This window comes from Argopecten irradians, chromosome 10 (assembly GCF_041381155.1).
Source record: "Argopecten irradians isolate NY chromosome 10, Ai_NY, whole genome shotgun sequence".
Taxonomy (NCBI): Eukaryota; Metazoa; Mollusca; class Bivalvia; order Pectinida; family Pectinidae; genus Argopecten; species Argopecten irradians.
This window is the reverse complement of record NC_091143.1, coordinates 33,331,805-33,358,677: the sequence shown is the minus strand read 5'-3', so window position 1 is coordinate 33,358,677 and position 26,873 is coordinate 33,331,805. Positions and strand designations below refer to the sequence as shown.

The window sequence follows — 26,873 nt, the reverse complement described above, 5'->3', positions numbered from 1 at the left end:
CCCGACCATCAGACCCCTGAGGGGGGCAAGTTTCACCCGTTCGTGCAAGATTAAATCCCCTTCATCCAAGGAAGCTTCATACCAAATAGAAGTAAATATCCATTCATTCCTGCAGAAGAAGAAGGATTTTAAAGAATGTGCTATATTTCCCCCTATTGGGAACCGCCCCTCTGGACCCCTGTGGGCCAGAGTCAATGTTTATACAAGTTTGGTTTCCCTTCACCCAAGGAAGGGAACTAAATCTCTCCTCCATTTGAGGTGTAACGTTTGGTGTTACCAGATTAAAAATTGCTGCTCAGCCTCCATTGTCGATTTCAACGAGAAGAAAAAAATATATATATATATTTTTGTAACTACGATGGCCCCCAGCTGCAGACCATTTTATAGTACAAGTTATGCATAAATATGTCCACAATGACACAAAAACAAATTTAACAATTAAAATGAAAATTATTATTTACAAAGTATGTACAAATTAAACTTCAAAGAGAAAATATTTCCATAAGTGAAATCTATCTCGAAGACAAACGATTCTTCGGCCCATTTTGACATCGTATGTAGCTCACTATTTTGTAACAAGATTAAGAAACAGAATTTACTGAAAGGGGTGACGGCTAAAAGTGCACAATGCCAAATATTGTTTTTCTGAAAAGCATTATCATAAATAATTACATTATTCAACTAATTAAGGAATTAAGCATAGATATGTCTGTGGCAATCGGTCACAGGTCACGATTACTATGTCTGGGGTTAAGGTCGTCGGATACATCTGTAAACTTCTCTGATTTTAGTATGCAAAATCAAGTCACTTCTGAGTGATAACATTTGTAAAATAATTTTGACAATGTTCAGAAGTAGGCTAGCTCCTCAGACTTCATGGAGTGAAGTTGTTTGTTCAAATAACTTGCTTAAAATCAAGCATATTGTTTTAAGCATTTCAATTTCATTTTGCATAATGTATATTGTTAGGAACTTATTAAACTGAGTTGTTTGCGGTAGAGTATGATGGCTCAGATTTAGCAAGGCCTTTTCTGACTTTTTAGATTTCTTGCTCGTTCTAGAACAGGATTTATGAATATATTGCGTTTGTAATATCAGCCAATTTTGTGAGTAATGCTATCGCAGTGGCGTAGGAAGATGAAACGTAATGGGGGGCAAAGGTCCTCAATATTTTGCTGAGATGAGTTTTACAATGTATTTTGATGATTTTGCGAGCGCCCGAAAAGCGCGAGATTTTGGTGTTTGGGGGGGGGGGTCTGGGGTCTCCCCCGGAAAAAAAATACGATTTAGAATGGCTTAGATGAGTTTTACGATGGATTTTGATGAATTTGCGAGCGCCCAAAGGCGCGAGAATTTGGTGTAAAAGGGGGTCCCCCGGGAAAAAATACGATTTAGAATGGCTGAGATGAGTTTTACGAGGTATTTTAATGATTATAAAGCGTTCTTAACATTGTAATTTCGATTTAAAGCTACCTGCATTTAGAAATGATAATTGTGTCTCCATAACATTATGCAACCCTACTCGATCTGAATATACCGGCCTCACACCATCGGTACATTGTTGTGTAACATAAAAAATGAATTAATTGTCTCGCTAAGACATATAAACAAATTGATCTTTTAAGAGACATTTTTTAAATAGTACATATAATCCCTTGATGGACATTTTTAGCCTAGTTCGTGTGTATTGAATTTTTACTATTTAAGGTTTGACATTATGTGCTTGAACGTTTTAGGAAATGCGCCGCGCAGCTGAAAATTTTCTAAAATGAAGTACGAAAAATGTGCAGGAGGACTTTTTTTCTTTCAAATAAGCATTTTATGAAAATTTCAGTCGGATTCTTCAGAATGCTGTTTGTCTTCTTCCAACACGGTCATCATCCAGGTGCGACATATCTTCCATTTTATTAGAACGACAGACGGGCAAACCTGACAAAATATTCCACATTTCTCTGAAGGCGTCCCGGGTATAAAAATACTGACTTACATATATATAAGTAAAATGTAAATATCTTACGTGTTCATAAGATGTTTTCCATATGCTTCTAGGGATTTTGTAAGCTTTTCATTTGTGTTTCTGGACGATGTTTAAACTGTTCGACTGACCACAGGTTTACGGCGCGCAAAAAAATAGTGTTTTAAGTAATTTTTTTTTTTTATCGTCGTAAACCTGTGGACTGACTAGCGGTTGGGCTGGTTCCTTTGCCCGTCTTTTAGTGAAGAGGACAAGACTTGATAGTGTCGCTTCTCCCATTTTTCTTCAAAATTCAAACTGTTGCTCCGTTGAGACTTGAACAGTCAAATTAGTCATTGTGTCTTCCAAGTGCATGTTGGCTGTGTGCAGATTAAACGCTTAACTATGTACATGCATACATTGGGAAGAGTGTATTGCGATTTTAGACAAAAGTCGACTCGTAATGCGCATTGTATGGAAAGACAACGGAAAATATAAAATGGGACTAAATAAAAATGAATGTGGAAAAAATGCAGAAAATTGTGAAAATTTACCGTGGAATACCCCCCAAAAAAATAAATAAACACAGAGGATCCGGGTGAGGTATTTTACTAATAAAGTGATACAATTTTCCATGAAAAAAACCCACATTTCCCATGTAAGTTAATGCGAAAAAAAGAAATGTTTGCCATTTAGACAATTAAAAAAAATCTGCATTTCTCCGTTAAATAAGTTCTGGCGTGACATTTATAACAAGGGAGACAGAATCCAAAAATATTAAAAAAAAAAAAAATAGATGTAAAATGATAGGCATTTTGATGCTATTAGTATTTACTATATGGGATTTAAAGCCTAAATTAAATAAAAGACATAAACCTTTCGTTTGTTGCTTATTTTCCTCGTATTTATTTGATATATATTTAATTTGTTACCGTATAAATCAAATGATATAGTTGCGTAAAACATTGATATTTGTGGGGTATTTTTTCAAAACACTGTAAGTCAACTGCTAAGTTTGTCCCTTAAAAAGCAATCAAAAGTATTTTGTCCCGTTCTGAATTCACCACGGTCAACAATTAACGTCATAATCTTTATATACGGTAAGCGGCTATGTTTTTGTAGGTATTAATAAATATTGACATATTTTATAAATTAGGAAATTATCCACGACATAAAAAAATTCCTTTCATTTTTTTATTTGTTCGCTGTATATAAGTTTTGAAAAACATGTACAGAACATCAAAACTCAGTAGGTCTTGGGTCAAGACGTCTCAATACCAAAAGTTGAAAAAAAAACATCATCATTCATGTTTACAAGCACCTGCGATATCAATACTTGTGTCCTTAAAATTGTACATATAATTGTCACAATAAAATAGTTCATTCTCAATAAAAAATACAAGTCTATTTTGTTATTTAATCTTTTAATAGAGCGTGTGGTTTATTCAGCAAATCTGTTATCATCGTGTGGGGTCATACTTATATTGAATGTTGTACATTTTAAGAATAGACTATACTTTATTTTATCGACATAGGGTATGGAATACTAGAACAAACTATAAGGGGAAACTTTTCACGCATGCGCACAAACTTCTTCGCCATGTTTCCTCGATCATAACATTGCCATCCCGGAGAAACTTTTTGTTTAATTTTGAGGATGTCTTAACTGCAACTGTCTCTACCGAATCGTAATTCCAAATGAATTTACCACGGGCTGGTCAGTCATGGCGTGTTTAGAAAATCTGAAACAGGACATACGGATCCTGGAGAGCACTTTCCCTCGACAAAACGAACGGTTTCAGATTCTGACTGTCTCAGTTGACGAAATATCGTGTCGATTTATCGACAGAAATGGTGACAAACATCGCATTCATGGCAATATTACGGTGAGAATGGGTGCTTGTTGTGATCTTATGTATATTTCCGTAACAAATATAGCAGACAGCCACCATGATAATTTTATAACATATGTTTGTCAATCTCCTTTTTATCCAGATCTTTGTTCCCACCCAAACAATGTCAATGCGACGACGAACTGTCGTCTGCGATCGGTAGGCCTTGCCTAAAACCTTCGTGAGCTCTAGAGAGAGTTATGTTTGCCTATATCTTCCTTTGGTTTCGTTTGAAGCCACGACCTTTAAAAAATGTTCCAAAATTCTAGTTTTGTTGACCCAGACGTCGACGGAAGTGAAACGATGAAGTCATCAGATACCCTTAAAAATTCCTTCCAATGAAAATGATTTTAAGTTTAGATCGCTAAGATTATTTATCAGGTCTGTTCTATGACCTACAGTTTTTCACGCCATGGGTCTAGAATCTATTTTAACTGAAATAAAATGATTTGTATTTATACAGTAATTTAAATATGGTTATCAGACATGGATGTCGTTTAAAATAGCACACTTGATTGATAGCACACTTGTTTGTGCTATTGTTAGCTCAGAAATGTGTGATATTTCAATTAGACAACAAATGAAGCATTACCATTAGGCTTTGATATTGAAGCATTTTCTAGAAGATATTTATGATGTGCTATTAGCAGCTATTTACTCCTAGACCAGTCCATCATTATAAATTGATGAAAATCTTGGTAAGTAATTAACTGGAAATTTGTGTTATTGTCAGGCTAATGTTGAAATGAGATGACCATGTATAAAGCAGAATATGTTAGTTATTATTAATAACACAGTTTGTTCGTAACCTAATACAGAAAAATGTTGGGTCTAAAATGATCTGTGGATCTCTTTGCATATGACTTACGCTTCAAATTCTGCTAATATTGTTAGAAGACATACGATCTGCAGTGGTTATGCAAGAAAGATACCCATCTATTCTGGATCTGTGAACGGACAGTAAGATTTTCCTGTATTTTTGTACTGTCGCCATGTTGGATATGGGTAACTGCAGTTACCCTAATCCGGTTCCCCTTGTGAAAATTAAATGTATTACCGTATTTACCATAATTAGCAGCCCTCCGCTTATCTGAAGAATGAGATGACATTGTATAAACTCCCCCATCCCATAGATTAAACAATGTTTTTCAACATGTGATGCCTCTAACATCAGCATTGTATCCCATATAACATGAACTTGGGAGTCTTTTACATTTGGATCACATTATAATAATTCATCTCACAGGATAAAAAACATGTGCATGTTTACTTTAAAATATTTATGTACCACGAGTACAGACAATTTTTAAATATTGCTGACTTTTTCGTCCACAACTTAAATTTTGGTGCATTAAATAATAAGCGTCTCTCTTTGTTACAATTATTTAAGTGCCCTGAGCACTAATTACTGCAAATACGGTATGAATGGAAACTAAAATGACTGGTAATGTAAACAATTTTCAAATAAGCCATGCCGATTTTGTTTTGCTTTTGAAAGTGGCCATCAGCGTTAACATTATCATTCGCATATTTTGTTTTCATCTTTCCGAGTGCTGTTGTTGCAAAGTGCTACTTGACCGCCATAGTTCAGGGCAAAGAACGATATCTTTTTCATCCAAAACTAATATGATTTCTACTATCCTATATCTTGGATATCATTTTAACCAATAATAGGAATGCAAGATTCTTGTCTGATGCAGGATAAATATCTACTCCTGCACATACAAGGACTAATTCCTTCGGGTTACATCAATTGATATTCAACATAATGTGCAATAAAAAGTGCCAACATGATGAGTTAATATGGGTCAAAGTTTCCAAATTAAGACAATATAAAGAGGGAGAAATAAGCATTATGGCAATGTCTGTTTGGACTTTGGTGGGCATATGGAGAAAATGGCATATAGAGAAAATGGCATGTAGAGAAAAATAGTGTACTGCTTACACATGGACTTGATTTCTATTTCAGGAAACCTATCCACAGATGGCTCCAATGTGGTACATAGATGATGACGATAGTTACATCAGTGCTGCTATCCAAGAACTGGAAAGAGCTCCGCCAACAAAAAATAACGTAAATTTGGATTTGAAGTAACATGACCAAGTTTCTGTTTCTTGTAAATAAATCATACGTACCTACAGTGATAAATCTACATGCGCATCCCGAGTCCTGGACTCACAGAATTTTAAAAGGACCCATGAAATTTCTGGGAATGGGTATCTATAACACTGTGGGGCCCATTGTTTTCACAAAAACCATTGAAAAGGACCCACAAAAAATAACCGTAGATTGAACACTGTACCTATGTTTTACATGTGGTAGACACTTCACAAGAACAGACTGTTGTGTCCATAAACTATACCTGACTCCACCTAGTACAATATAACTTTGTCTCGCTGATCACTGTCAGATGTGGCTAGTATACATGTATATTTGTTGTGTGTTTCTGGTTTCACTTCTTCAAAATGTTGGGGTAGGTAGGTAGGTAGGATAATTTTATTTTTTTTAAGAAATATTTTTGAAATGATCTTCACACTTGAGCTAATTATATCAAATGTAAAGACCGTTTCAAAAACATTATTCATATAAGTTCATATTACGTATAAACACAAGATTTACATGTTTTGACATTTGTTCTTAATGTAGACCTTGATCTTCAGAAGATCAACATTGCTTTAGTACATGACTGTTAATCAGACTTGATTATTGAACAGCTTAGATCAATAGGCTGCCATACTGTTTTTTATGGAAAAACCTTAATCAGGATCTTTTCAACATTAAGGGCTGATATGTAAACAAGTGTTGTATATAAAGCACTTTAAAAACTGAAATGGAATGGGACGGAAAAGATGGAAAACAATTGAAACATTTAAACCCTGAAAAACTTCAGGGTCAGCTGTGAAAAAAAGGGGTCGGTCAGGAAATCAGAAAGACAACTTGTTTTTCTTGGTCTAAGTTTGACCGCCTTATCATTCTAATTTGCTGTTTATTGAGGTAGCCATCAGCTGTATTTTAAGTGGCCATTCATCACATTCAATGGATGATAACAAGCTCAAAAAGTTTGAAAAGTATATATAAACATTTCATTCGTAACATATGTAATAAAGTTAGTATTGGTAGATATATACATTTTATTTTTAGCATGTATTGGTAGCTGAGGAAAACAGGCTAATATGTAGCATGACATGCATCTTTTTGAATAAGAATGAAATCTATACAAATATTGAAATGTTTTCTAAAACAAAATATTGATTTTATAGATTTTACAACAAGTGAAGATGTTGGTAACAACATTATGTCGCCTAAATGAAGTGCCAGTACCTGAGGCTATGTCCCATATAGACCATGCATTGACGGAAAGAGTAAGTCTGTACTCAACACGTGTAGCGGTATCATTTTAAGCATACATTTTCTATTTTGTAATTCAAACAAGAAAATAATCAACAGCTGGAGAATTTATTTTTTCATTTCTACAAAGTTTTCTGCTGTTTTTCATACACTATATATTACACTTCTGTCGTGTGAAGTCACCTAGACAATGCAAGATCACTAAACTCTGGTGATTGTGACCTACATTTTGACCTTTATCCAATTCAAGAAATGGGTTGTCTAATGTTGATTAGGGTTTCATGTCTTTTTACACCTCTTCCATTGGAAGACTGTTATATACTCCAAATAAATACAGGGATTTTTCTTATGATTTAAAAGAAATTATCATGTAAGGAGTTGCATATGATCTAAACTTTCAGTAGTGATAAAATTTGCCATTTCTAACTGATGCTATATATATAATTTATTCAATATCTGGATTTTAGTAAAGTAATTTTAGTAATATTGGAATTTAAATTGATGTGTCTTGATGATTTCAATGAAAATGAGGCTTATGTAAAAGACATGGCATGATTTTGATAGATAGATGATGATTTTTTTTTGATTTTTTTTTTAACAGGGCATGGTGATTTCTGATGAAGATGAGGATGATGAAGAAGAGGAACAGGAAGATGATGATGGGGAGGAAGAAGTCTGTCATGATGACATGGAGGAAGATCCACAAAAGTAATAAAATATCTTTAATACCAGATGAAATGAGTATTTTCTGGTGCTAGATAAGATATCTTACCTGATCAGATGAGTATTTTCTGGTGCTCTATAAGATATTTTACCAGATCTGATGAGTATTTTCTGGTGCTAGATAAGATATCTTACCAGATCTGATGAGTATTTTCTGGTGCTAGATAAGATATCTTACCAGATCTGATGAGTATTTTCTGGTGCTAGATAAGATATTTTACCAGATCTGATGAGTATTTTCTGGTGCTAGATAAGATATCTTACCAGATCTAATGAGTATTTTCTGGTGCTAGATAAGATATCTTACCAGATCTGATGAGTATTTTCTGGTGCTAGATAAGATATCTTACCAGATCTAATGAGTATTTTCTGGTGCTAGATAAGATATCTTACCAGATCTGATGAGTATTTTCTGGTGCTAGATAAGATATCTTACCAGATCTGATGAGTATTTTCTGGTGCTAAATAAGATATCTTACCAGATCTAATGAGTATTTTCTGGTGCTAGATAAGATATCTTACCAGATCTGATGAGTATTTTCTGGTGCTAAATAAGATATCTTACCAGATCTGATGAGTATTTTCTGGTGCTAGATAAGATATCTTACCAGATCTAATGAGTATTTTCTGGTGCTAGATAAGATATCTTACCAGATCTGATGAGTATTTTCTGGTGCTAGATATTTTACAGATTGATAAATATCTTACCTGATCGATAGTATTTTCTGGTGCTAGATAAAATATCTTACCAGATCTGATGAGTATTTTCTGGTGCTAGATAAAATATCTTACCAGATCTGATGAGTATTTCTGGTCTATATGAGTATTTTCTGGTGCTAGATAAAAATATCTTACCAGATCTGATGAGTATTTTCTGGTGCTAAATAAGATATCTTACCAGATCTGATGAGTATTTTCTGGTGCTAGATAAAATATCTTACCAGATCTGATGAGTATTTTCTTGTGCTGGAGGAAACATTTAAAAGATCTAATGTGTATTTTCTGGAGCTTATCCAGTGGAAACATAAACTCTGATGAGTATTTTCTGGAACTAGATAAAATATCTACAAGATCTGATGATGGTTTGTGCGAGTGGAAAAATTGTGGATCTGATAAATAAGAACTAGCCCTCTTTCTAGTGTATACTTTTTCTGTACCTTGTCAAACATGTGACAGGATTTTACTCTCCCTCTTCCACATTATCATCTATGACAGTTGACTCACGGTATTGGACAGGTGTTCTTTCTTTGCTAGTAATCTCCATTTGTGTTTAAATTTCCAATGCAGTGATATATGAAAAGTATAATATTCGTTCAAAATGAAAATTCTGGGTGCTAAATAAATATTTATTTCGACCACAGTAATTGTTTCTGGTCTTCAGACGATAAGATAAATCAAGCAAATATCATAAACAAAATGGTGGTTTTGTTGCACTTTCGCTCTGGATTGCATCATAATTATGAACTTTCATGTAGGTTTTAAATAATTCATGAAATAATTTCTAGGTAAGTCTAGATGATTGCACTATAAACTTTATTAGGTCACCTGACACAAAGTCAACTGACCAATTCTAATTGCCTTTTGTCAATTGTCGTCCGTCGCGTGTTGGTAAATAATTTACATTTTCAACTTCTTCTCCAAAACTGCTGAAGCAAATTCATTGAAATTTTGCACAAATCTTCTACGACAAATGGCCTATCTGAATTGTGAATCATATGGCCCGCAACCCCCAGGGGGCAATGGGAGGGGTCAAAAGGGGTAATATTTGCTAAAATTTCAAAAATCATCTTCTCTACCATCAGTTGTGATAGAATCAAATACTCCTCAATTTAATTACAAATGGTTTGTTTCTGATACTGATATATATACATGTGCAAAGGAGTAGATATGATAGGACCAGTATTTGGTCTGAATTTTTCAGGCCGAAAAATATTAACTCTGATCCAAATCAATTTCACATCAATAAATACTCTCATACTTGCCATTCACTTGCCATTCATCAAACATAACTTTTTATAACCATGTACACGATGTGCTCCACCTTTGACGTCATCAAATTTATGATTTTCCTCTTCTCGCCAAATTTTGCTAGAAATTCATCATCTTTAGGTTAGAAAAGGCTTGAAATGGATTTTGCCGCCACCTTGGAGCAACTTTATATTTTGCATGGATATGCATAAATACACGATACACAACGTGTGAAAATCTCTTTCTGCTCCACGAAGGCAGCCACATTCATTTTTAGAGAAAACTACTCAAAAAGTATGGTTTTTTAAGGATTTTTGTGAAAAATGGCGGGAAACTGCATGTTGATGACGTCATATTAAACATAATTGACACATTTAATGTAAACTTGACTGACTTGTGCCTTTAATGTAATGTACACTTAGACTGAATTGTCTTTTTAATGTACACTCTTTGACTGAATTGTAGATTTTTAATGTACACTCTTAGACTGAATTGTAGATTTTTAATGTACACTCTCAGACTGAATTGTCCCTTTAATGTACACTCTTAGACTGAATTGTCTTTTTAGGTCATCATGACCTATTGTCATCGTCATGCGCCGTCCGCCATGTGTCGTGTGTGAAACTATTTCTACAAAAGCCTACTCCTCCTAAACCCTTGAGTGAATTACATCCATATTTGGTATGAAACATCCTTGGGAAAGGACAATCTTATTTTATATAAATGAGATAGGTCCGACACCTAGGTGCAGAGGGACGGGCCCCCAAAAGGGGAAATTTTCCTAATTTAAGCTTTTAAATCCTACTCCTCCTTCATCCTTAGATGGAATTCATCCATATTTGGTGTGAAACATCATTGGGACGCCATCATATTCTTTATAAATGAGCTTGGTCCGACCCCTAGGGGCTGAGGTATGGGGCCCCAAAAGTGCAAATTTCTTAATTTTAGCTTTAAAATCCTACTCCTCTTTCATCTTTGGATGGATTTCATCTATATTTGGTGTGAAACATCATAGGGGAAGGACAATCATATTTTATATTAATGAGCCTGGTCCAACCCCTAGGGGCTGAGGGGTGGGGCCCCAAAAGGGGAAATTTTCTTAATTTTAGCTTTAAAATCCTACTCCTCCTTCATTCTTGGATGAATTCATCCATATTTGGTGTGAAACATCATTTGGGAAGGACAATCATATTTTATATAGAAATGGGTCTGGTCTGACCCCTAGGGGCTGAGGGGTGGGGCCCCAAAGGGCAAATTTTCTTAATTTGTAGCTGGCCTACTTCCTGTTTTCAGTCTTCAGTCTCCGATCTCAATGAAAATTGGTCTATATGGGTTTTAGTTGAAGCCGAACAACATGCAAACATTTTCGTGAAGATTTTGGTATTACAAGATGACCGCTGGCCCACTTCCTGTTTTAAGGTTTCAGTCTCCGATCTCAATAAAAATTGGTCTATAGGGGTTTAAATTGATGACGAACAACATGCAAACTTTTCATAAAGATTTTGGTTTTCCAAGATGGCCGCTGGCCCACTTCCTGTTTTCAGGTTTTAGTCTCCGATCTCAATGAAAATTGGTCTATAGGGGTTTTAATTGATTCAGAAGGGGGAACTTTAGGTGAGGACAATCATATTTTATAAAGGACCGAGCTAAGACCCATTGGGATAGTACGACGGAGGTCCAAAATGGGAGCTTTGCTGAAATTTGGCTTTAAAATCTGACTCCTCCTTATTTTAATCCTTGAATGGGTTACAACCATATATGGATGAAGGGCTACCAAGTTTGTTCAACAAATGACATTTACCTATTTCAGAAACTTACATATTCAACTAAGGAGTTCCTTGTATTGTTGATATTAATCGTTAACCAATACTTTATACTGTGACTTTGTTGTTTTGTGCCATGAATCAGATGACCGTTAAGGCCCGTGGGTCTCTTGTTAATGTACACACTTAGACTGAATTGTCCCTCTAAATAATCTGCAGTTTGTGGGAATAAATAATTCGCTGGAGTAACAAATAGAAAGCTGTCAATTAAGGAAAACTTCTATTTCTCATTTTAGTGACCAGAGAATGAAGGAGGAGGTGGCCGGTATAGATACAGACAATTTAATGGTGTTAGAAAGATTGAGGCAGAACCAGAGGCAGGATTATCTTAAGGTAGGTCAATATCTCCTGCATTGCTGACAATGGCTTCAAATTGAAATATTTGAATATTTTACCACTTTTCAGGGGGGAAAAAAAAGAAATTCTTTGGCACTAAATTGATTTTTTGCATTCCTTTAATCAATTGATTGACAAGAAAATATTAAAATTGAATCAATTAATATTAGGTTTAGAAAATTTTGTTTGTTTTAGGGTTCTGTGTCGGGATCCGTGCAAGCTACAGATCGTCTAATGAAAGAATTACGAGATATATATCGTTCAGACAGTTTTAAAAAAGGTGAATACATTTCAATATTAATGCTGATGAAAGGAGCAGATAATAAATCTTGAAAATATGTTCCGGGATGTCTTCTTGTTTTAGTTTATGAATGTATAAGCTGCAATGGGCTGAAATTCCAGTTAAAAATGATCAGCTTACGTACTGTAAAATACAGTAATACTTGAAATGATCAATGGTTTAATGTTAAAAAATTTAATGTATATATGAACATTTAACAAATTGCATGGAAATTCAAATTCTGCATTTTTTCTTACCTTTTTTCTGTAAACCTATTTTCTAATGACATTTTTCCATTGACTTATTTTTCAGGAATCTACACAGTAGAGCTAGTCAATGATTCTCTCTATGAGTGGAGTATAAAGTTAAAAAAGTGAGTTTGATTCTGACTTGTTTTTCTTAGGTCACCTGAGACGAAGTCTCAAGTGACCTATTCTAATCGCCTTTTGTCCATCGTCGTAAGGCGATAAACAATTTTCTTTTTCAACTTCTTCTCCATAATTTCTGAACCAAATTTGTTGAAATTTTGCAGCTTTCAAAGATAAAGGTCAACCAAATTTGTGAATTATATGGTCCCGGCTCCCAAGGGGCCAGAGGGAAGGGGTCAAAAGGGGTCAAATAGGCCAAAACTTCGAAAATCTTCTGAAATTTCAGAAATGGTAGAATCACATACTCTTCGTAGATTAAAAGGACTTAAGGTCCTTTACAAAAATTGTGAATTATATGACTCTGGGGTCATTCCCCCCTGGGGAGGGGGTCAAGTTTACTATAGTTTATATAGAGAAAACACATTTTCGAGCATTATTTGTAATAGGAAAAACCTTGTTAGAATTATTAGCTTGAGATAGTATTTTAACATCATATCCATATTGGTCCTGGCTGACATCCCAGGGCCAAAGGGCGGGGCCAAAATTAGTCAAAATGGCAGATATTTCAAAAGACTCCTTCTGAATTCACAGATTTGATGGAACCAAATACTCTTTATAGATTAAAAGGTCTTTTTAAGGCCCTTTACAAAAATTGTGAATTTCATGGCCCTGGTATATCAGACTTTCCCCTGACAAGTGGGTCAAATCTATTATAGTTTATAATGGAAAAACACATTTATGAGCATTATTTGCTTAATTTTCATAGTAAATGAGTCAAACTTGGTTAGAATTATTACCCTGCGATAGCATTTTAGCATCATATCATATTGGTCCTAGCTGACCCCCAGGGGAAGATGGGTGGGGCCAAAAGGGGTCAAAATGACTAAAATCAGAAGAAAAAAACTCTTCTGGATTCAGGGATTTGATGGAACCAGATACTCTTCATAGATTGAAAAGTCAGTTATAAAATCACTGACTGATTTCAAGGTCCTAATGGGCCAATTTATAGTGTTTATATGTCTTTGTTTCATTCTGTATCTGAACATCTGAACTCAGGTGACCGTTCAGGCCCATGGGCCTTTTGTTTACTTTTTAGCCCACAATCATCAGATGATGGGCTATTCAAATCACCTTTCGTCTGTCGTCCATCCGTAAACAATGCTTTTTACCGCTATTTCTTGAGAAGTACTCCACGAATATTTCTCAGATTTTAAATTCAGTGTTCCCTTGGTCCCTAGGCCTAGGAGTGTCATATAAGCATGCTGATTTTGAGACTGACAGGAAAAACAAAATGGCCGCCAGGCAGCCATCTTGGATTTTGGCTGTTTCTGTTATTTCTGCTCTATTTCTTGAGAAGCACTGAAGGGATCCTTCTCAAATTGTATAATGTAGGTTCCCCTAGGACCCTGGTTGTGCAGTTTGCATTTTTGAACCTATTGGTGAACAAGATGGCAGACAGGCTGCCATCTTGGATTTTGATAGTTGAAGTTTGTTACCGCTATTTCTCGAGAATACTCCACGGATATTTTTTCAAATTTTTCATGCATCCTTGGTCACTAGGAGTGTCATGCTGTCAAGCAATAGTCGCCATTTTTAGCTGTTGATGTTTTTTGCTGTTGATTTTAGCTGTTGATGTTTGTTTCCGCTATTTCTCGAGAAGTACTGAAAGGATCTGTCTCAAAATGTATATGTAGGTCTTCCTACGGCCCTAGTTGGGCATATTGCATTTTGGGACCGATCGGTGAACAAGATGGCCGACAGGCGGATATCTTGGATTTTGTTAGTTGATAAATAAAGTTTGTTATTGCTATTTCTCAGAAAGTACTGAAGCGATCTGTCTCAAATTGTATATGTAGTATGAAGTCAATGTTTGAAAAACAGAGAAAAGATTCCTCTTTCTACTGTCAGACTAAGAACATTCTTTGGTGGGTGCCAAGATCTCTTTGGTCTTTGCTATCTTGTTTTTATTGAAGATTATAGTAAAATATATATACAGTGTATGTCAGTGAATCAATATGAAGTGATATGCACTTATAAATATTACAGTTATGACCTGTTTTGACCTTTGAGCAGAGTAAAAGAAATGTCTTCGCCAGACTTTACAAAGACAAAGTCTCAAGTGATCTATATATCATAATCGCCTTTTGCCTGTCGTTGTCTGAGGCCAAAAAGGGTAAAATTGACAAATTTTGAAAAGTCTTTATCTGCTGGCAGATGTGGTTGAATCAAATAGATTGAAAGGACTTAAGGCCCTCTACAAAAATTATGAATTTCATGCAAAACCAACAGAAATATAAGGTTGTTATTTGCTGACCTCCAGGGGTCAGAGGAGACCAAAAGGGGTCAGAATGGCTAAAATTTCAAAAACCTCCTGAATTCGAAGATGTAATCGAATCAAATACTCTTAATAGATTAAAATGTAAATTTTGTATAATCACTGAGCCTGATGGGACAATACATAGTGTTTATATGTCTTTGTTTTATTTTGTATCCAAACTCAGGTGACTGTTAAGGTCAATGGTTAAGGTTTGTGTGACGTGTCAGTGTTAATTTCTGTTTTCTTTTTCAGAGTGGATCCAGATAGCTCTTTGTACACTGATCTGCAGACATTTAAGGAAAAAGAAGGCAGGGACCATATTCTTCTTAATTTTACATTTAAGGTATGTCCTGTCGTTATGTAAACAACCTAACAGGAATTCATATGTAATATATTTGATCAAACTCGCTTTCAACAAGTGATCTCTTTTTAGCTTGCCTCTCAAATCACTCTGGCGTCAGCAACTGTGTTTGTGTTGTCGCTGGGAATCGCAGGGTAAGGTTTTGGTGCAAGTGTTGAAAAACTATTATTCGTAACAAATTACATTGATTTCTACATTAATTTAGGATCATAAAAGTTGTGATGGGTATGAACTATCATTTTAAGAAAGAAATTGCTGGATTTTGAGAATTTCAAGAGGACCTATTGGCCAAAATCACATGGTAAAGGTTTGGTGCAAGTGTTGAAAAACTGTTATCCATAACAAATTATGATGATTCTTCTTTAGTATAGGATTAATTATAAGCCTTGGTTTTGGTAATTGCTTCCAGTGAAAACATCTCTGTTTGATCTTGAGTATAAGGGAGGTAACTCTAGCAAATATAATAAATCTTTACTGATCAATGCAAAACTAAACAAAAAAATGTATCTAATGAAGACACAGTGCGATATCACAGTTTCAGTCTCAGTGATGGAGTCAATGCATATTTGTGTAGAAATGAATAAATTATTAAAAAAAAAAAGTAGAGAAAAAAATTGTACCAGAAATGCACATGTAATTATAAGCAGAAACATGCCAGTATATTAGATACAACGTATTTGACCTAAAGGGCGCCTGCTGTAATAAGGTTGTCCCTGCCTTTTTTTTCTTTAAAAAGAAATAAAATGATGCAGTGTCCAGCTAGTATCACAAATAAACAATGCACTTACCTTTCTTTAGTTTTTATTTCTTATCCAATTTACAGAATAAAATAACAGCCAAAAATTTATCCGATATTAGATAGTTTGAATGTCAATGATCTGGACTGTCATAGTCTTAGTGGTTGTCAACCATATCATCTATTCACTGTTACACATCAGCGCTGGTGTTTTCATAAACTGCTTGAGCAACACCAACATAGCTCTGATTAAAACCTTCAAACATTGGTTTATGGTGACAGCTGACAGGTTGAAGCGTTCCCTGATTCACTTTGGGGTGTGCCAGTATTCTGTCTAGACAACAGGGTCCATGTGCTAGAAAACATCAGGGAGGAAAATTGATATAGTCCATTTCAAAGTTTGGGGCTGTTCCCTTTGAAGTGATGACTGTCTAGTGGCAAGCTTTTGGTATATAGTCTGTTTCAGATAACTTAAGAAATAATGAACTAAAAAAGGGTGCCACCCATAGCCAGTTGCCCGCTCCCTGGGCCATCTTTAGGTCAAATATGTTATGTTTCTGTTATAACTTTTATTTATTTTCATCTATGCTATGTCGTTTCTTGGTGTATTGAAATGTAGTTGCTCATAATTTCCACTTTGAAATTGATTATTATTAGAAGAGTATAAAACGATTATGAAATCCCAACAATTAATACACGTACATAGGTCTATAGATAGGTGTTAATATGTAAGCCTTCGGTTAGTTCGAACAAAATTAGATATATATTGATGGACCAGTCCAAAATAAAAAATATAATTATACAAACAACAATATTTGTTTTTCTCCAGGATAACTATCCTTCAGAACCACCATTTGTACGAGTGATAACGCCTGTTTTACAAGGAGGCTATGTTTTAGGAGGCGGTGCCATCTGTATGGAGCTCCTTACACGACAGGTAAACTGGACACAAACTAAAAAACATTTAATACCGTATAGCAGTTTTCGCAAGGGATGGGTGGGTAATTTTTGCTATATTTATGGTTTTCCTGAAATTTGCGAATACAAAACAGGAGCATAGTATTTGGAATTCCACTACTGTTATGCAAAATTTCTAATATTGCATATAGAGGAATGCGTGTACCACAGAATTTAAATCACACCAAAATGTTCCGTTGGGGAAACCATAAAATATGTGTCACAGGAATATAAGTGCTATACAGTAAAATGTAAATTGTGGAGACGGTAACATTGAAATTATCAATTTTACTGCTACTTATTTGTGACAGAATTGAAAAAATTGCTTATAGTCAGCTATATCCTATGGAAACATAATATTAAGTTGAGGTGATTTGTTATCATCCCAAGAATAGCCAGTATGAAAAAATGCAGACCCTGTGGGCCTTTTATAAAATATATTTTGTTTCTTCTACCATACTATTCGGCTGAATCCATAACTTGCTTGATTTTTTTCTGTGCATTCTTGGTGTCAAGTGAACAAGTCTAAATGCCTATTGTCAGTCGTCTTACGTCGTGCATCATGTGACAGTAAATAATAAACATTTAAGACTTCTCCAAAACTGCTGAAGCAAATTCAAAGAAATAAGTGTATTATTATCTAGAAGTAGTAAGGGTGTAATAAGTGTAATATTATCTAGAAGTAGTCGGGGTGTAATAAGTGAAATATTATCTAGAAGTAGTCGGGGGGTAATAAGTGTAATATTACCTAGAAATAGTCGGGGTGTAATAAGTGTAATATTATCTAGAAGTAGTAAGGGTGTAATAAGTGTAATATTATCTAGAAGTAGTAAGGGTGTAATAAGTGTAATATTACCTAGAAGTAGTAAGGGTGTAATAAGTGTAATATTATCTAGAAGTAGTAAGGGTGTAATAAGTGTAATATTACCTAGAAGTAGTAAGGGTGTAATAAGTGTAATATTACCTAGAAGTAGTCAGGGTGTAATAAGTGTAATATTATCTAGAAGTAGTCGGGGTGTAATAAGTGTAATGTTACCTAGAAGTAGTAAGGGTGTAATAAGTGTAATATTATCTAGAAGTAGTAAGGGTGTAATAAGTGTAATATTACCTAGAAGTAGTCGGGGTGTAATAAGTGTAATGTTACCTAGAAGTAGTAAGGGTGTAATAAGTGTAATGTTACCTAGAAGTAGTCGGGTGTAATAAGTGTAATATTACCTAGAAGTAGTCGGGGTATAATTAAGTGTAATGTTACCTAGAAGTAGTCGGGGTGTAATAAGTGTAATATTACCTAGAAGTAGTCGGGGTGTAATAAGTGTAATATTACCTAGAAGTAGTCGGGTATAATAAGTGTAATATTACCTAGAAGTAGTAAGGGTGTAATAAGTGTAATATTACCTAGAAGTAGTAAGGGTGTAATAAGTGTAATATTATCTAGAAGTAGTAAGGGTGTAATAAGTGTAATATTACCTAGAAGTAGTCGGGGTGTAATAAGTGTAATATTACCTAGAAGTAGTCGGGGTATAACAAGTGTAATGTTACCTAGAAGTAGTTGAGGTATAATAAGTGTAATGTTACCTAGAAGTAGTCAGGGTATAATTAGTGTAATGTTACCTAGAAATAGTCAGGGTATAATTAGTGTAATATTATCTAGAAGTAGTAAGGGTGTAATAAGTGTAATATTACCTAGAAATAGTCGGGGTGTAATAAGTGTAATATTACCTAGAAGTAGTCAGGGTATGTATAAGTGTAATATCTCAGCCATTCTTTATTATCCCCCTCCCAACGAAGTTGGCAGGGGATATACAATTGGGTTCCGTCCGTCCGTCCGTACGAATGGTTTCCGGAGCATAACTCTAAAACCAGTAGAAATATTTCCAGGAAACTTCATACACACATTGGTCTTATGGTCTAGTAGTGCCTTTTGCTATTTTTAGGTTTTCATTTTTTGCATTTTTTCCGTAACCATGGAAACATTGCTGAAAATATCATATTTTTGTACCAGGTTCGTTTCCAGAGCATAACTCTAAAACCAGAAGAGATATTTCCACGAAACTTCATTGGCACATTGGTCTTATGGTCTAGTAGTGCCTTTTGCTATTTTAAGGTTTTCACTTTTTGTACTTTTTTCTGTAACCATGGAAACATTGCTGAAAATGGCAGATTTTTGTGTAAAAATCGTTTCCGGAGCACAACTCTAAAACCAGCAGAGATATTTCCATGAAACTTCATAGACACATTGTTCTTATGGTCTAGTAGTGCCTTTTGCTATTTTTAGGTTTTCATTTTTTGCACTTTTTCCGTAACCATGGAAACATTGCTGAAAATATCATATTTTTGTACCAGGTTCGTTTCCGCAGCATAACTCTAAAACCAGCAGAGATATTTCCACGAAACTTCATAGACGCATTCTTTTTATGGTCTAGTAGTACCTTTTGCTATTTTTAGGTTTTCATTTTTTGCACTTTTTCCGTTACCAGCGAAACATTGCTGAAAATATCATGGTAAATGGTAAATGTTACTTTGCAAAACTCCACCCATCTTTGTGTATATAGTCTAATATAAATGTCAAGGCTGTATACCTGATTCAACAATTGCAGCCCCGCTCTTCTTGAATTATACTCCGTCTTTCTTTAGCTCAACTTCCTTTTTCCTGTTTTTTTTCATACACATAAGTCTCCACAATCAAACTTACTTCAGCTTTGATATCTCTATTGGCGGGGGATCTGAATGACTATGTCCTTGTTGTATTTTTTGTCCAGAGGGGGCCTATTTCTTGTTGTTTGATACCATATTTGTGTTTACTGTGACAGGGATGGAGTATAGTGTACAGTATGGAGTCAGTGATTATGCAGATTGCAGCAACACTTGTAAAAGGGAAGGCTAGAATCCAGTTTTCTGCTTCAAAGGTACTTAATTTGCATGTTATGAGTTCTTTATGACTATTTATAGATGGTTTCCAATGACTATTTATAGATGGTTTCCAATTACTATTTATAGATGGTTTCCTATGACTTTTTATAGACTATGACTTTATATAGATGGTTTCCTATGACTATTTATAGATGGTTTCCTATGACTATTTATAGATGGTTTCCTATGACTATTTTATAGATGGTTTCCTTTGACTATTTATTGATGGTTTCCTATAACTATTTATAGACGGTTTCCTATGATTATTTATATATGCTTTGCTGTATTTGAAACATAGAGATTTACATCCTGAAAGACAAATAATTCTCCCATGCATCATTGTCGCTGACATTAATACTACTTTCAGACAAACGTCTCTCCGATGGAATAAAGTAACATACAAACCCATTACGATAAGTGATGCTATCAATCTGATATTGCTTTTTCAAGAATATTTTGTTTTGTTTTTGTTTCAGAATCAGTATAGTTTAGCAAGAGCCCAGCAGTCTTTCAAGTCTTTAGTTAAGATTCACGAAAAAAATGGTAAGAAAATTAGGAAGATTAACAAATGACACATTTATCTTATATACGAGGAAAAAAAAACAACTCAAAGAACTTTTATATTACTAAAAATATCATGTAATATTCAGAAGATATATGCGATACTGATATGGGCCTTTCATTCTTTCTGTTTTGATCAACGAACATGCTGATTTGTAATGCTTGTGTGCATGACCGGAATTACTGCTTACTTCACGGCAGAGGAAAACGAAAAAATGATTTAGAGAATGTATCATGGTTTAGAGAAAGTATTTAAATTTCTTGTATGCATACAATTTACTGCTTTCAATATCATCGTTTCAAATTAATGTTTTTCTGTTGTCCATTCAATATTTCTAGTGAGTATAACCATACATTGCCGTTTAACTATCAAAATGTGTCCAGACAAAGGTACTTTTGTAAAATATATTTGTATTTGTCATTTGATGGAAGTTGCTAAAATTACAAAAGTGCTTCATGGTTTGGGTACACAATTTCTGACCCAGGTATTTGTTACACAGCCCTGATATTTGTCCCTAAACTTCTCTTACCTTTTCTTATTGTTTACTTCTTCATTCCAGGATGGTTTACTCCGCCTAAAGAAGATGGTTAAGATCCTAATGGTGTTTTATTTGTGACATTTTAAATCATCCTCACGCTGAGACTAAAAAGAGAATCACCTATGTTGCCTACTCTGCATTGTGCCGTTGTTCTGAAATGCTACTGTACACAGCATCAGTCAGCCATCTTCCACACAGCTGAATTTGTTGGGGTCACATAATTCAGTTCACTGACATTCTTGAATGAAGATGCTTGGCTGTACATGTGCTAGGGTTGATATACCAGACCAGTAGCCTCAAATCACAAGACATTGTTTGTTCCTCATATTCTAAAGCCTATATGATCTGATCAACAGGGATGCTTTTTGTCAGGTTTGCTTTCATTGTTATACTAGTAGCATATCACAAAAATAATATGCTGAAAGTCTCTTTATTATTTAACACTTATATTTTGATATTCTAGAAGTGTTGCTTAATTAAGAGTAATCAACATTAGAGTGAGAGAGAAAACAAAATATACCTGGCCATAAATTTAACATCAACATCTGACATAACTTTGGGTCTGGTAAAATTTACCATTTCAAAAATATTCCATTTTTGTCAAAATATTGTGTTAAATCACTTTATTTCTTGAAACATTGTACAAACTTCTGCAATAAAGGTTGTTCTTGTGATGTGCTACGCAAATACTAGAGTAATTATGAGGAGGTAACTACACATAACGATTATCAGGTTGTTTGTCTTGAATGTAGGGTTGTAAGTGATAGTGGTTTTATGCTGAATGATTGTATCCGTTTGAAATTGTGAGTATGAAAGAATCTGTAGATTTGGTGTGGTTTGTATGAAAAGTATATGTATATGTCATACCAGATAGATAAATTATTATACTGAAACAGACATTTCCTACAGCATTCTAGTCGTCAAGTACATTGTCATTTAGTTGATATTCTATTACAAGGACTTTATATAGCTGTATCATGGTTATACTATATAAAACCTCGCTGTATTTTTGTTTCTTTTTTTATTTTTTCTCTCATTTTTCATTAATCTCTTACAATTTACAACAACGCTCAATTTTCATATCCACTGTGCAAATAGGTGAAGAACAAATGATTTTTGTAATCATCCAGAAACATGTTGGCTTTATTTAGAATAAAGTGTGTCGAAAATGCTCCATACTTGATAGATACAAGCAGGATAAAACGTAGCTGAAGAGTTTTGTCTACTTTCCCAAATATTAGAACAATATTTTTTCAGAACATAATTATTAATTATTTCCGTACTTTACATTTTTCCTGGATTCTGTCCCAAATGTAATTATTAGTCTCACCCCTTGGAAGTTTTCAAGAAATGGTTAGGCAATATGTGCAGTCGTTATGTTTTAATATATTTTATTTGAATATAAAAGAAAACATCTTTGGATTCACTTAGAACTAAATATAAAACCTTCATTATATAATGCATTCCAGAGTGAAATTGCAGCAGACAGTCATTTCGATGAATATTATTAGTTGTTAACGTTTGTTAATCTATCTTACTTCTCTGGCAAGAAAAGCACAAATGTGGTCAAAATAGACTTTATGTAGCTCCCAGAAAGATAGTTTTAAACCTGAAATAATTTTCATATATCACTGCTTTGAAAATTTGAACATGACATGATATTTATTGCAAAGTGGCATTTCAAGTGTCGACTGTAAAAACCAGTAAAGGAGAAAGGTACATTCTTGTCGACTATGACTGCATTGGTCAGAACAGAATACCTTATAAATTGAATCAGGAGTTAATTTGGTTATTGTGTTCGGGGATTTGTGGATAGATATTGATATTTTGTAATCCCATTTGATATGTGATGTTTCATTATGTTATTGATTAGATTTCTATAAAACATAAAATATTGATTTGATTTAGAAAAAAATATATATATTGATACTCATTTATTTAAAAACGAAAATCCACATACAAGTGTGTTGCTGAAACTGAAGGAAAGAAACTGAAAATTTTGAAAAATGACGAAAAGCTATGAATTTAAAAAAAAAACAAAAAACAATTAGCAATGTGCACTACATATCAAATAGTAAAAGTTTTAGGTCATCTGACCTTTTTCTGATTTTTAGGTCAGGATGACCTATTCTAATCATGTTTCATCTGTTGTCATGCGCCTTCCGCTGTCCCCCTCTGCTGTGCATCCTGCGTAAGACTAATTATACAAAAACCTACTCCTCCTTGAGTGGATTACATCCATATTTGATTTGAAACATCATTGGGGAAGGACAATCATATTTCATATAAATGAGATAGATCCAACCCCTAGGGGCAGAGGGGCAGGGCCCCAAAAGGGGAAATTTTCTAAATTTCATCTTTAAAATCCTACTCCTCCTTCATCCTTGAATGGATTACCTCCATATTTGGTTTGAAAAATCATTTGGGTAGGACAATTTTTTTTTTATATATATAAATGAGCCTGCCCCGACCTCTGGGGGCAGAGGGGCGGGGCCCCAAAAGGGGAAGTTTTCTTAATTTTAGCTTTAAAATCCTACTCCTCCTATATCCTTGGATGGATGGCAACTAAAGTTGGTTTGAAACATAGTTTGGAAAGGGCAATCATATTTTATATAAATCAGCCTGCTTTGACCCCTAGGGCTTGAGAGATTGGGCCACAAAAGGGACAATTTTCTTAATTTTAGCTTTGAAATCTTACTCCTCATTCATCTTTGGATGGATTTCATCCATATTTAGTGTGAAACATCATTGGAGAAGGACAATAATATTTTATATAAACGAGACAGGTCTGACCCCTGGAGGCAGAGGGGCGGGGCCCCAAAAGGGCAAGTTTACTTAATTTTAGCTTTAAAACCCTACTCCTCCTATATCCTTGGATGGATGGCAACTAAAGTTGGTTTGAAACATAGTTGGGAAAGGGCAATCATATTTTATATAAATCAGCCTGCTTTGACCCCTAGAGCCTGAGGGATTGGGCCACAAAAGTAGAAAATTTTCTAATTGTAGTTTTAAAATCTGATTCCTCCTTAATCCCTGAATGGGTTAGAATCATATATATGGATGAAAGGCTACCAACTTTGTTCAACAAATGACCTTTACCTATTTCAGAAACTTACATATTCAACAAAGGATTTCCTTGTATTGCTTATATTAATTATTAACCACTACTTTATACTGTAACTCTTGTTAAAATCGAACAAGAAAGTTTTTTGTTTTGCAATATATGCGTTTAATTTACATGTATAAAGTTATGATTATATAATTGAGCAGAAATATTCTAATCTACCAGAGTTACTTCCCTTTGTTTTACTTCGTCTGTACCCTTGATATTTCTGGCGATATTTTCAGGTGTAAGGCTCCAACACACGGTCTAAACCAATCAATACCTCACATACAAGTCTTGTCAGTCAAAGAGTAGCATACAGGCTTAGCCCCATTGTATTGTTCCACATGGAACATGGTTCCATATACGATTTTGATCTTTAGTGTACTGTCACCAGACACTAAATATAGTACTCTACCTGTTAAATCATGGTGTTTTTACTGTCACGTGTTCCAATTTGTCATTGTGAAGTCAGCCAGATAAATGAGGTACACAGTTAAATAAAGGAAAGTAACTCCGATAGAAAAAGTCATCCATAGCAATCGTCGTAGAGAGAAAAACGTTTATGGCTGAAGATTTTAGGAAGGGTAAGAGGCTTGTTTAGTACAAAAACCTATTGAAAGAAAAGGAAATTTAAGGATGTTTTGGTTAAGATTACTACCATGTTTGAATTATTACATAAAAAGTTACAGCAGTATTCCCGAGATTGAATTTGAGAGCATCAACTTAAAAAGACTTCTTAATTTTAATGATTTTAATTTAGAACATATGGATGCTTTACCAAACATTCCCGTCACTTGAGTTAGGGTTAAATCACAGGAGTTTGACGTTCAGTCAATAATATATAGTATACATATATGAAAAATACCCCTATATACAATTAATGGTTTTATATAGTATATAGGAGTATTTTCTATATATGTATACTCTATAATATTGACAGAACGTCAAACTCCTATGGTTAAATCATTCTCAGTAGAATTCAGAAAAAAAAAAGACGTTCAAAACAGGTCGGATGGATGATAATATAACATTTTGTATTATTTAGCTGAAATGTCCACTTCACTGATATAGGTTACCCTGACCTCTGGTCAAAACTACTTATTGTTGCTGCTGATATTTGTGGTGTTACTTTTACCGGTAAAGTCTTCTCTCTTCTCCACTATTTCTTGATTAAAAACACAACTTCTGGATATGATTTTGAAAATGGAAACATTTTTAACTTGTGATACGTTTAATATAAACCTACATGATGATTGTTTGTAAAACGACTTGTTTGTGACTCGTTAAACAGAGGGACGTAATTGACAATCACTCTTTCTGATTTTTTTATCGAGAGTTACCCCCCTTTATTTGAGTCCATGATTTTTTCAGAGTACCGACAGAGTGAGAGGAAGGGGAGTAATTCTGATGAATAGAAATGACAATGTACTAATGTTATTTATTGATATTATTGTAGGAGGCCGACTTTATTTTTTAGTTTTAAAAAATCGAAAACATAGTGTTTAAAGAGAGGTTACACAATGAGTGGTTGTTGAATATTGAATTTATTTCACACGAGTGAGCTATTTTTTAAAAATTACAAAAGACGCGAGCTTTAGCTCATCGTGTCAGCCAATCAGAATGCGTACAGAGTTTATACCATGTTGTATTAACAAATTGTTAATCAACAGCTGCAGTGTTTATTCAATATCTTGAGAGTTGAATAACACCGCCGATTGTGGTAGAAAACAAGGTCCTTATTTGTCCCAGAAATTATACCACTGTCTGTTATAGGTAATCATGTCTACATGTGATTCTCCATTTGTTAATTTGTGTCGCAAGCAAGGGATGCTGGTGACAGTAAACATGTATCACTGAAGTCAATAAAATGTAAATGAAACAATGCTTGGTTTTATTAGTGTCCTATTTTGTTTCTCATCTACAATAACTTGTCAAACATTTAGAAGATGATATTGTTTCTGTTTGTTATTCCCCGGACATTGCTCTAATTAATGTGATCAAGTGATGTAACATATAAATGCCTATTATTAGCTCACCTGGTCTGAAGGGCTGGTGAGCCTATGTCATGGTGCGGCGTCCAGCATCCAGTCGTCAACATTTCCTTTAAATTGCTTCTAGTCATGGAGTTCTACATGGACTATAATCAAAATTGGTCAGAAACATCCTTAGCGGGAATAGAGTTTGTGTAAATTTTGACTCTGACCTCCCGGGGGCAGTAGGGATGGGGTCAAATAGGGGAAATAGAGGTAAATCCTTTAACCCCTACTAGTCATAGAGTTCTGCATTAATTATAACCAAATTTGGCCGGAAACATTCTTGGGGGAAGGTACCGAGTTTATATAAATTTTGGCTCTGGCTTCCCGCGGGCGGGAGGATGGGGCCCAATAGGGGGAATAGAGGTTAATCTTTAAATTCCATCAGAAAAGAAACAATGACCTTATATTCAAAACATTACTTAGCATTACAAACCAGGTGAGCGATACAGGCCGTATGGGCCTCTTGTCTTACATATCGAATGGTTTTATAATCGTTACTGTGGAAGCAACAGAGCAACAAATTGCTGTTTTGGGGTTTAAAAGGCTGGCAAACATAATAGTTATAGTTTTGAAGATATCATTTGGTTATCATGGTAACCAAATGAAACATCAAAATGAACACAATTGAAATTTCATGAATTGTAGTTGGACATATTT

At 34.6% G+C, this 26,873-nt stretch overlaps 1 protein-coding gene across 1 annotated transcript; it reads left to right on the top strand.

Moving 5' to 3' along the window:
- The first annotated feature begins 3,523 nt into the window (after positions 1-3,523).
- Positions 3,524-26,064, top strand: LOC138333701 (ubiquitin-conjugating enzyme E2 Q2-like). Its single transcript, XM_069282247.1, has 12 exons — positions 3,524-3,840; positions 5,816-5,920; positions 7,108-7,209; positions 7,797-7,903; positions 11,946-12,042; positions 12,241-12,325; positions 12,638-12,698; positions 15,263-15,353; positions 16,937-17,044; positions 19,875-19,970; positions 20,451-20,517; positions 21,096-26,064. The coding sequence occupies exons 1-12, from the start codon at positions 3,679-3,681 to the stop codon at positions 21,125-21,127; spliced, it is 1,113 nt and encodes a 370-aa protein (XP_069138348.1). The 5' UTR covers positions 3,524-3,678; the 3' UTR covers positions 21,128-26,064.
- Positions 26,065-26,873: the final 809 nt, after the last annotated feature.

Excerpts from the sequence above, each read along its gene's own strand:
- LOC138333701 (XM_069282247.1), top strand. The coding sequence starts at position 3,679 with ATGGCGTGTTTAGAAAATCTGAAACAGGACATACGGATCCTGGAGAGC. Across the intron at positions 5,921-7,107 it reads CTCCGCCAACAAAAAATAAC|ATTTTACAACAAGTGAAGAT; the intron begins GTAAATTTGGAT and ends TTGATTTTATAG. Across the intron at positions 7,904-11,945 it reads ATGGAGGAAGATCCACAAAA|TGACCAGAGAATGAAGGAGG; the intron begins GTAATAAAATAT and ends TTCTCATTTTAG.